Below are 11,462 nucleotides of genomic sequence, written 5' to 3'. Positions count from 1 at the left end.
CGCGCCCGCCGCACCCTTTCCTCAGCCAGCCCGGCCGCTCCTCCGCCCCTCCGACCCGACCCGGCAGCCTCTTTGAGCTCCTGGGTGGCCCAGGCCTGGCCTCGACGCGCAGCTGCTTCCTGGGCCGGGTCTGCGGCCCTTGGGCCTTCCGCCGGCCCAGCCGCCCGGGGGGCCCCGCGCTCGGGCTGCCCCGGCCCGGCCGTCCCGAGCTAGGGCTGACAAGACGCAGCCCAGCTGGGCGGGCGGGCAGGGCTGGCGGGAGGTGATCGGCTTTCATTCGGTTTCCCAGGGACTAGGAAGGGCTGGGGGTGGGGCACAGGTGGGGGCCTCCCCTACCTCCCCTCCCCTCGTCCCTCCTTCCCTTTGCCGAGTGATCAGAGAAGCTTCCTGGCTTCACCTTCCCTGGAGGAGAGCCAGGGTTGGCAATGAGACTGCGAGCCCAGACCAGGGGTCCCTGGGTCTGGCAGCCATTCATGCCAGAAAAAAGAACCCCGGAAAACAAAAAACAGTTGTGTGGTGCAGCCCAATGTTGTAGCGCTCAGAAAAGCCCACCTCCCCTGTATCTGTCCTGAGAAGGCTTGGATAATCCAGTGGTACCTGATTGTTCATGCAACCTGCTGCCTCCACCCAGAGCAGCCACTCCTTTCCTCCCTCCCTTCCCGGAAGATGCTGAGGATGACAGCTTTTAGCTTGACTCTTCTGTTTGTTTGGCAGAACAGTTAGAGACCAGGCTGGCCTGTGAAGGCATCCCCTTCCTTCTTCCTCTGCTCAGGAGAAAACTTACAAACTTTTAAATGTGAGAGGCAGATGAGCTGGGAACCTGGAAGTGGGTTGCATCTGATTCTAAAAAGTTCCTCCCTCTCACTGGCATTACCTTATGCTGCCACAAAGTGGTGAGTTAGAGACTTGCCTGGGCTGGGTGGGTTTTACCTCCCATTCATTACCCAGAAACAGACTTGGAGCAGGGGAATGGGGTTGTCTCTAGAAAAGCGATAAGGAGAAATGCTGTGTAGTTAGCATGCTACATCCTACACTACCAGTGCAGACCAGTGCACTATCTTACATTTTCCTGCAGGCCGCAATACAGTCATATTCAGAAGATTTAGGATTTTTTTTTTCTTTAGGAAATGATTACAGTGAGGAAGTTCTCCTGTGTGGACATTGAGGCTTGGTGGGTCTGTGGACCTGTCATCTAGTCCCCATCATGCACTGGCTTATAAGATCATCCATCCTGTTATGGTGGAAAGATGACAGGATAGTTGGAGGGGGTGTGGATCAGCCACTCACAGGAGAGGGTTTCGGGGTTGGTCTTTTGTTCCATGTAGTTGTGCTAAATATTAGACACCAGAGTCCATTTGCCAGTGGGCTCTCAGACCTGGGAGGTCAAGGCTTTTTGGCTCATTAGGCTGTTTTCCTGACCAGTAGCATCCTGATTCAGGGTGGCAGTGGGAGAGGAACTAGTAGGCTTCAAGGAGGCCTCAGTATTGTGGTCAACATCCCAGACACCTGGCTAAAGAAGGTTGACAGGAAGCAGGAGGGGACTCGTGGGTGCTCTAGCCCAGGGGTGGGGAACTGAGCTAGGTGGGAGGGGATACAGCTGCCATCCCCTTTGCCTGGAGGAGTTGAGCTGTCAGCAGACCACTTTGGTCACAGATGAAAGAAGTAGATGTCCCAGCCCTGAGCACCTCTCCCTTCCATGGTGTGGTTATGTCCATGTGGTGAGTGCTGTCAGAGTGGGGAGAGGACCCAGGGAACAGCTGCTCATTCCTGCCTCAAGCTCATGATTTCTTTCTTCCCTACAGAACCAATCACTGGGGAAGGCAGAGCCTCCCTGGCATTGCTGGGACCCTGCCTCGAAGAGCCCCTCCTGTCCCGTAGTCTGTCTTCTTGGTTAATGACTTGGGCTGTCCGACCAGTCCCACTTCTGTGCCTTGTCTGAGGTCCTTGTCCATCCCTGAGATTGGGCAGCTTCTCTCTCTGGGTTGGGTCACTTTAAGCGGGAAACTGAAGCCATTACTCTCCAAACCCTGTTTCATCTTCCCAAGTATGTCAGAAAGCTGGCAGCAGCCGCCACAGACACAGCCGCAGCAGCCGCAGCCACCGCAGCCACAGCACCATGCAGAGCCACCGCCAGCCCTGGCGGAACACACTCTGCCCCCAGGCACAGCTGAGAACCCACTGGGCTGTGCCGTCTATGGCATCCTCCTACAGCCAGATCCAGGCCTACAGCCCCCACAACATGCACCTCTGCAGGCAGCTGGTGAGCCAGGCCCCAAATGCGGTGTGTGTGGTCACGATCTGGCACACCTGTCCAGCCCACACGAGCACCAGTGCCTGGCAGGCCATGACCGCTCATTCCAGTGTACCCAGTGTCTCAAGATCTTCCACCAGGCTACTGACCTGCTGGAGCACCAGTGCGTGCAGGCTGAGCAGAAGCCTTTTGTCTGTGGCGTCTGCAAGATGGGCTTCTCACTGCTCACCTCGCTGGCTCAGCACCACAGTGCCCACACTGGCCTGGTGAAGTGTTCCATCTGTGAGAAGACCTACAAGCCCACCGAGGCAACCGAGCCTTCGACCACTGCCGCCCCATCACTTCCTGCAGCACCCCCGCCATCTGCTGTCCCCCCAGCAGAACAGGCCGATAAGCCCTACAGCTGCCCCATCTGCCAGAAGCCCTTCAAGCACCTGTCGGAGCTCTCCCGGCATGAGCGGATCCACACAGGCGAGAAGCCGTACAAGTGCACACTGTGCGACAAGAGCTTCAGCCAGTCTTCCCACCTGGTGCACCACAAGCGCACGCACAGCTCCGAGCGGCCTTACAAGTGCGCTGTCTGCGAGAAGACCTTCAAGCACCGCTCTCACCTGGTGCGCCACATGTACGCGCACTCGGGCGAACACCACCTATTCCGCTGCAATGTGTGCGAGCTGCATTTCAAGGAGTCGTCAGAGCTGCTGCAGCACCCCTGCACGCCGAGCGGGGAGCGGCCCTTCCGCTGCGGCGAGTGTCAGAAGGCCTTCAAGCGGCCGTCGGACTTGCGGCAGCACGAGCGCACCCACAGTGCGGAGCGGCCCTTCAAGTGTGACCTGTGTCCCATGGGCTTCAAGCAGCAGTACGCGCTCATGCGGCACCGGCGCACGCACAAGACCGAGGAGCCCTTTAAGTGTGGGCTGTGCGAGAAGGGCTTTGGGCAGCCCAGCCACCTGCTCTACCACCAGCACGTGCACACCCTTGAGACTCTCTTCAAGTGCCCCGTGTGCCAGAAGGGCTTTGACCAGTCGGCTGAGCTGCTGCGGCACAAGTGCCTGCCAGGCGCAGCGGAGAGGCCCTTCAAGTGCCCAGTGTGCAATAAGGCCTACAAGCGGGCCTCGGCCCTGCAGAAGCATCAGCTGGCCCACTGCTCAGCAGCGGAGAAACCCCTTCGCTGCACCATGTGCGAGCGCCGCTTCTTCTCCTCCTCCGAGTTTGTGCAGCACCGTTGCGACCCAGCCCGTGAGAAGCCGCTCAAGTGCCCGGACTGCGAGAAACGCTTCAAGTACGCGTCAGACCTGCAGCGGCACCGGCGGGTACACACCGGAGAGAAGCCCTACAAGTGCCCCAACTGTGACAAAGCCTTCAAGCAGCGGGAGCATCTCAACAAGCACCAGGGCGTGCACGCCCGCGAGCAGCAGTTCAAGTGCGTGTGGTGTGGGGAGCGCTTCCTGGACGTGGCCCTGTTGCAAGAGCACAGCGCGCAGCACAGTGCTGCAGCTGCAGCCGCTGAGGGTGCCTACCAGGTAGCCGCCTGCCTGCCCTGAGTCGACGCTCTGGGCCCATCAGGCCCAGCCCAGCCCAGGCAGCCCCCAGCCCAGATCTATGTTCTGAGGCCCTGAGGGTGAGGTCAGAAGGGGACTAGGCAGGTGGAGGATGTGGGCACTCAGCACTCCAGGCACCAGCCTGGCAGTGGGGGAGCCAGATTGCTGTGGTCAGTCCTCATCCCATAAATCTCTTGCCCATTGCAGGATTCGCTTTTTTGAGAGCCGTCAGTCTCCCTTATATCTGCAGGATTGGAACCAGGCTGGAAGTCAAGTACCCTCTCCCTGCCCCAAGGATGGGAGATACCAGCCCAACCTTCCCAAATCTTTCAGCCTAATTAGAACTCAGACAGGTTAGGAAAAAGGATGGTCCTGGAACCCAGAGGTAGGGCATCAAGTTGATGTTCTGGGGAGGTCAGCTTTGTGATGTAGTATTGGGGACCAGAATGGGTCCAGCCAGGGGCAGTATGACCCCCAAGGTTTCTAACAGGCAAAATGTGCAGAATCTTTGGGCTGAGTCTGCCTAGAGGCCAGTGGGCCCAGCCAGAAGGGAGAAGCAGAGAGGTTTCTGTGATACCTCAGCCAAGGGACAGTGCCATCATGGGGAGAGGAAAGATAGCCTGTTTGTGCAGAGGGCTAATCTCATTGTTTTGGAAACACCCCCCCCCCCCGTCTCCCGCAATATGGTTCTGAATTGTAGTGGGGACCATGCTCTCAGCCAGACAGAACTGCTGATGTGGAAGGAGGGGTTGTTTCCTCCCTGCGGCTGGGAGGAAGAGGGCCCAGCCCCTGATCTTCCCAACAGATACAAACAAGTGTCCTCCCTCCCCCTGAATTATGTGAACCAAAGTGTCAGGGGCTCAGCCCCAATTAGCTTGCCCCAGCCCTGTCCCAGGCCTGGATACCTAGGGTGGTGGAACAGCCTCTAACCTCACAGTGTCCTTCCAGCCCATGGGAATACAGTGCCCCAGTCAGGCTGGCTGCTGGCCTAGCCCCCAGGGGTCCTGTGCTGCCAAAATGTCCTGGACAACATCCAGCTACTTGAAAGGCCAGAACGTTCTTTGGGTCCTCTTAGAGTTCCCCTAGGTGTCTGGCTGCCCATAGGGCTTGTGGAGCAAGGGGTGCCACAGAACTGCAGAAGAAGCAAGTAGGTTAAGGAAACTAGGGGTGCCTGGCACATGGATGGAGTTGACTGACATTGCTGGATAGCCAGGGCCCTCCTTGGGAAGCCCAGAAGGACCTTGATTGGCAAGGTGATCATTTTGAACCCAGCTCTGCCTCCTGCTCTCTTCCAGCGCCACCTCTCCCCACTTGTGGGTCTTGAAGGAAGAGTAATCAGTGAGCCTAGATTAGGGCCCACTAATCGAGGGCCCAGAGGAACAGGGAGATACCACCTTGCTTCTCTCTTACTGTAAGAAGTCCTAACAGCCATGTTTGCCCCCTCTATCTGACTGGGTTCCTTCCTGTGCCCACAGAGAGGGGCTGGTCCTTCCCTCGGTGCTGGCTCTCTGTCACAATGCCTCAAAACACATGGAACCCAGGCTTACAACAGTCGCAACTGCTAATTTTCTTTTTCATTTTGCTTTCTAAAAGCAATTTGTTTATACTATTCATATCATTGTATAGTTTAATTTCATGTCATTTTGGATCTTATATTAAAATGTGAGAATTTGGGTTTTTTAAAAGAATGACTCCATTTTAGGTAGCCATTTTTGATGTTAATATATAGTGAGTCCAATGTATGCTTTAGAAGTAAAGACATTGACCATCATAGACCAAAGCACTGCTTGTCCTGGGCCTTCTTCCTTGGGGGAATGGTGGATATGGAGAAGCAGAGAGTTATGCAGTCCAGGGTGGCAGTGTGGGGACTGGGACTTAGGGCTAGGTTTGAATCCTGAGCTTTAAACATTCTGGCTGTGTGGCCCTCTTTGGGACTCAGTCATGTCATCTGTAAAATGGGGAGGTTAACCTTGCCTTGCCTGGTTGTAGCGAGAATTAATTGGAACCCTGCAGGAAGGCCCTGGGGGGGAAGCTATGAGTATGCTGAAAGTCCAAACTGCAGGTTTGGGGATGGACCCCAAGACATCTGGGGTCTTGGGATTGGTCCTTCAGCCCTGTGACCTCCTCAGGCTTTAAATGCAGCCCTGGAGGAAGGAGCTGGACCATGGGGGAGCAGCAGGTCATGGAGGGCCAGAGGCTGAGGACTGAGCCTGATAGGCATGAGAGCTGCTCAGCCCTGATGGAAAACCAAGGGTCTTTCTGTAATAGTGGCAGACCCTGCCAACCCAGTCCTGCCCCAGGGGGTGGCCAGCTGTGGCCCCATGGGCCCTCACCCTGTCTCTCAGGGACCCTTCTGCATGCCCAGCCAGACCTTTTCTCTTGTACCCCACCCTGCCTCACTGGCCCAACTGTGACTTAAGCTCTGTCTGTTGCTCATATTTGAGGGTGAAAGTGGAGAGACAGGGAGAAACCACCTTCTAGACTTGGGTGTCTCAGAGCCCATGGAGGGTAGTGAGCAGGAGACCCTGCCCTGGAGGGGATGGTGGGGATAGAAAGTCAAAAAGAAAGGAGCTGCAGCCAGATGTGGGGGCTCATGCCTGTAACCCCAGCACTCTGGGAGGCCAAAATAGGTAGACTGCCTGAGTAAAAGCAAGACCCTGTGTACTAAAAATAGGAAAATTAGCCAGGTGTTATGGGGGGTGCCTATAGTCCCAGCTACTCTGGAAGCTGAGTGAGACAAGAGGATCTCTTAAGCTCAAGAGTATGAGGTTGCTGTGAGCTATGCTGGCACTCTACCAAGGGCAGCAGAATGAGACTCTGTCTCAAAAAAATAAAAAATAAATTAAAAAATAAAAAGGCAAAGAAAGGAGCTGTCCACGCTGCAGCGTGCTCTTAGTGGAAGGCAGGAGAGCCCAGAGATGACCCAGACCCCGTGTTCCTCTTTTTCCCTCTGTTGTGGCCACAGGAGGCCCCTGCCCTTGAGAAGCCATGTGGTTCTTCCTAAGGCCTCTGCCTCTCAGCAAGAGGATGCCCAAGGCCCCTATTTTCGTGCTGGGCTCAAGTTCTGCTTACTTTGTAGCTATGTGACCCAGGCAAACCCACCCACCTCCAAGAGACTCCTTAGACAGCACTGGCATATGTTTGGGGCTTTCTAACTACAGCTCAAGTTGTCCTTCCTGAATGGACAACAATCTGTGTGTGCCAGGGCAGGAAGAGCCCGAGGTGGGCATGGCTGACCTCACATGGAGCCTGCAATGGCTTTTACTTCGCTTGTTCCCAATCCAACCCCCTCCCTCTCAAAGCAGCAGGGTTCCTATGGAGAATGGAGCCCTGGCTGGGGAGCCCAGATGCTTACAGGTGAAGTCCTGGCCCTTTGATAACAAGTGGCCTGAGGCCTGTGCCTGCATCTCTTGGGGCCTCAGTTCTGCATCTGAAGCAGACTTGGTGCTCTGAGTCTGGGGTGGTGATGAGATCAGTCCGTGTCCCTTCCCTGCCCATCCTGGCCTCCAGCCTGCTCCCCTCCACTGTCTCACACTGCTCTCTCTTTGTAACTGGCGGAAACAGTGCCAACTAGCTGAAGCAGCTGCACGCTGCACTTGGCCACAGATACCCAGGTATCCCTACTACCAACCTGCCCAAGAACCCTGACCTACAGTTTGGCCACAGCTTCCTGGGTCCCACACCTGATAGGCATCTCCCTCTCTTATCTTAAAGTGTAGCATTTTAGTAGGGGAGCTTCACACATTGTCCTAGAATCTTTCCCCTTGCCCCAGCCACTGACAGAATAGGAAGAAGATGGTACCTCAGGTCAAGGGTGACAATTGGTTGAGGTTAGACCTGGGAGGAAGGAGAAGGGACAGACTGACACAAGCCTCAACTTTGGGAGTTAGGCATTGCCCCTAGTTTGGGAAAGAAGGCATTTTCCTGGGTCCTAGAATTTGGTGCCAAGGAAGGCTTGGCTAGAGGGGACATTCCTGTGGAGCCTATTGTCCTGACAACTTTGTGGAACTCCTACCACAAAGGAGGACAAGGGAAGAGGACACTGCTCTCTGGGGGCGAAATCCATGCTTGGGAGTCCCGGTTTAGAGCACCACAGGCAGACCTGGTTCTGGCCCTGGTCCTGCCTCTGCCAGTCATTAGCTCTGAGGTTAGGAAGTATATTTTGCATATTGCTTCATAATGATAATAAACACCACTATACTTTGTAGTAGGTGTTTAATTTAGTTCAGTTAGGCTGGGTGTGGGTGGCTCATGGCTATATCCCAGCACCCTGGGAGGCTGAGGCTGGAGTTCAAGACCAGCCTGAGCAAGAGTGAGACCCCATCTCTACTAAAAATAGAAAAATTAGCTGGGTGTGGTGGTGGGCACCTGTAGTCCAAGCTACTGGGGAGGCTAAGGCAGGAGGATCACTTGAACCCAGGAGGTTGAGGTTGCTGTCAGCTATGACACCCCTGCACTTTAGCCAGTGTGACAGAGCAAGACCATGTCTCAAAACAAAACAAACAAGAAACCAAAACAATGTCAAAATTGGTGTGTTGGTTCTGGGAGACCTCAGGCCCCATTCCTGAGCCCCAGGTCCAGTTGGAGAGATAAGAGGAGCTGGTGAATGAACCCACTGTGGATAAGAGGGCATGAGTTAATCCTCTGAAACATCATGGGTCCTGTCCTTGTGGTTTGGGGGAAGAGTTCGGGGCGTGAGGACTTGATAGAGGCCTGTCTGGTGGAAAGGGTGAGATTTGTGTAGGAGGAGGTGGGGAAAGCATTTCTGGTGAAAGGAAGCCTTTGAACAAAGGTTCAGAGGTAGACAAGAGTCCAGAGCATTTGGAACATCAGGGAGACCATAGTAAGGTTTGTGCTGGGGGAAAGGGCCAGGGTCATGGATTGGGGTCAGGCCAGGAAGGCACAGAAGTGAGGCCATGAAATCTGGGCTGTCCCCCAGGCTGGGGTTGCAGGGAAGATTTCTGATACAGTCTATTTATAATGAGCAAGAGCCCTTGGAGGCTGAGAGGAAGCTGACATGTGGGGAGAAAGTGGCCCAGACTAGGTGGGGGAAGGACTCTTCCAACTCTTGGACTGCGGCCTCTGACTGCAGACTCTGCCACTGCCAGCAACGCCAAGAGAGCTTTCTTCTGAGGGGATGTCCCTTCTTCCCTTCAAGCCCTAGTCACATCTCTCCACTCTCAGGAATTCCCTCTGGTTTCTTCCCTACCCTTGGCTTACATCTCTCCCATAGCAGGGAGTATGGTAGCCATAGGCCAGAGGCTCAGGCAGGCTGGCTTCAATTCTTAGCTCTGCTGGCTGTGTGATCTTGAGCTAGCCACTTAACTTCCCCGAGTTCCTTTCACCATCTGTAAAGTGGGCCTAAAATTATGCATCTTGTGGAGACTGTCAAATGCTTAATGCATTGCCTTCCTCTTAAAAATTACACATAATATCAGGTGTGTTTATGATCTATTCTGTAGTTCCTTTAACCTTAGGTACCTATTTTTATATTTGTGAAATCAGGATTACATGTATATTCGGTGGGCAAGAATGTTTAATTACATTGCTGGTGTGGTTTACCACTCATGGCATCTTGGGCTGGAGGGACATGGTCTTCCAGGTGTACTCACATTCTGCTTTCAGGTTTGAATTTGCTGGGACTGCCTGTCTCTCCCACTGCACTGCAAACACCTCACAGGCAGGGATCGTATCTTGTCTGGGTCACTCTGGCACCCAGCACAGGGCCTGGCCCAGGCAAAGACCTCAAAAGTTTGCTGGGCCACATTCTGGGAAGGACTTGCCCTGTCATTTGGTGTCAAGGAGACAGGGCCAGGAAAAATACTCAAATGAAAATATTTGATTTGAGTATTTGATTCCCTGTGGGACTATTCAGGGTGTTTGCAGGAGCTTTCCCCCTGTCCTGTCAGGGACAGGCCAGGACTCTAGCATCCCTGCTGTGAGCCTTGGACAATTCCAACTCTTCTCTGAACTGTCATTTAGGGGGGAAACTAAGGGCTGTGGAATGTGGCTTCTGACACCGCAAGGGGCTTTGCCAATGCCTTCCAAGGTTCAAGCCAGCATGAACTGCCCACTGGGCTTGGGAAAGAGCTTCAGGGAGGTTTATATTCTACATTCTGCTGCTTCACAGAGAATAGAGGCCATAGGCCTGACCAGCTCTAGAGCTGGCCTCTACTACGTCATGGAGACTCTGGACACAGGGAAGGTTCCCCAGAGCACCCTGCTATATGGTGGGGACTTCAGAAAGAGGCACTTAAAAATCCCTTTCTATCCTCCTCCCTTTCTCCTTAGTGTTTAAATTCAGAATCTGAGGTGGAGGGGGCATGGTTGTGAGGCTGTAAGCAAGAGACAGGAACACAAGAAAAACCCAACTTCCAGGCTGGCCCTTGCACCTCAGTCCTGGTTGGACTTGGGGGCTTAGACCCTGACTATTGGGGGTAATCAGACCTCTTTCTCCATCCCCACCAGTCCTCTTGGAGTTGGCTGTGGGCGGGCAAGGGTAAGACGCTGTCATCTGGTGGTCCTGACACTACACACATGTCTCATGCCTTCCTGAGGGAGCTTCAGGTTTATTTCTACTCAGGCTCAAGTGCTGGGGAAATACATGGTGCCACCATATGTCCTCTGTCCGGCTGGGAGACCTGAGGTGGCATGGTCCAACAGGCTGGGGGTCAGCCTCCTTTCCACGGATTAATGCCAGGGGTCCAGGTAGTTGACACGACTGTGGAGAGAGGGAGGGGTGAGATAGAGGCCTCCAGGGTGTCCTGGGGAAAAAAATCTGTCTTCCTCTGAGCCTCCCCCCCAACCCATCTTTCTGTCCTCAAGGCTCTGAAAACACAGCTTCCATCTAGCCCCTGTGTAGGTCTAGAGTCTTCTGTGGCTCCCTATTTTCTTTTATGTTTTCTCAGTTGTTCTTAGCTTTCAAGCCCCTCTTACTTGGAATTGCCTTATCCTTCTCTCCCACTGACTCCCAACCATGAACTGCTTCACTCACTTGTCACAGATTTTCTGAACCTACTCTGTTAGGCAACGTACCATAATAAAACCCAGAAACTTTCTTCTGTGTGTGCACAAGGAGGGGGAAGGCAGATTTTCATCAATAATGCTAGTACAGTGGTCTATATGCTCGAAGACAGGGACCCTTAGGGGTGACCAAGGAATGTCAGCTTGGTCACAAGAGAGAGGCAGAGGGGTCAGGGAAGACTTCAGTGAAATTGGAACATTTGGGCTGGGCTTGAAAGAGTAAGAAGGAGTTTTCCAGGCTAAGGAGTGAGGGCTCAGAGCTTAAATAGCAGGGCCAGAGGTGTGGGATTGTGCTTGGTGGTGCCGCTGGGTTTGGGTGGCACCAAGATGTCTGGTATTGCTGAAGTGTAGGAGGTGGAGCTGCAGAGGTGGGAGGAGGCCCAGTGATGAAGATGTTTGAGTATCTTTGCACCACTCCCATTCTCATTCCTGTCTCCAAGCCCTAACTTACGGGTGACCCTACTGGAAACAGCAGCCCACATTTCTTTTTCTTTTCTTTCTTTCTTTTCTTTTCTTTTTTTTTTTTTTTGAGACAGAGTTTCACTTTATCGCCCTCAGTAGAGTGCGGTGGCATCACAGCTCACAGCAACCTCCAGCTCCTGGGCTTAGGTGATTCTCTTGCCTCAGCCTCCTGAGTAGCTGGGACT

The 11,462-nt window shown here is 54.0% G+C and overlaps 2 protein-coding genes across 2 annotated transcripts in view; one reads left to right on the top strand and one right to left on the bottom strand.

The window, feature by feature from the left end:
* Positions 1-1,603: 1,603 nt before the first annotated feature.
* Positions 1,604-4,431, top strand: ZNF319 (zinc finger protein 319). Its single transcript, XM_023514789.1, has one exon. It carries the CDS (start codon positions 2,047-2,049, stop codon positions 3,793-3,795), a length of 1,749 nt encoding a protein of 582 aa, XP_023370557.1. The 5' UTR covers positions 1,604-2,046; the 3' UTR covers positions 3,796-4,431.
* Positions 4,432-10,344: 5,913 nt separating this feature from the next.
* TEPP (testis, prostate and placenta expressed) overlaps positions 10,345-11,462 on the bottom strand; it is a 9,364-nt gene continuing 8,246 nt past the window's right edge. Inside the window, exon 8 of the mRNA XM_003792584.1 lies at positions 10,345-10,513. Within this exon, the coding sequence (XP_003792632.1) occupies positions 10,483-10,513 (31 nt within the window). The 3' untranslated portion in view covers positions 10,345-10,482. The remainder of the gene's footprint in view (positions 10,514-11,462) is intronic.

This window comes from Otolemur garnettii, unplaced genomic scaffold, assembly GCF_000181295.1.
Source record: "Otolemur garnettii isolate 467f Iridium unplaced genomic scaffold, OtoGar3 scaffold00058, whole genome shotgun sequence".
In the NCBI taxonomy this organism is placed as follows: Eukaryota; Metazoa; Chordata; class Mammalia; order Primates; family Galagidae; genus Otolemur; species Otolemur garnettii.
This window is presented reverse-complemented; position numbering and strand designations above follow the sequence as displayed.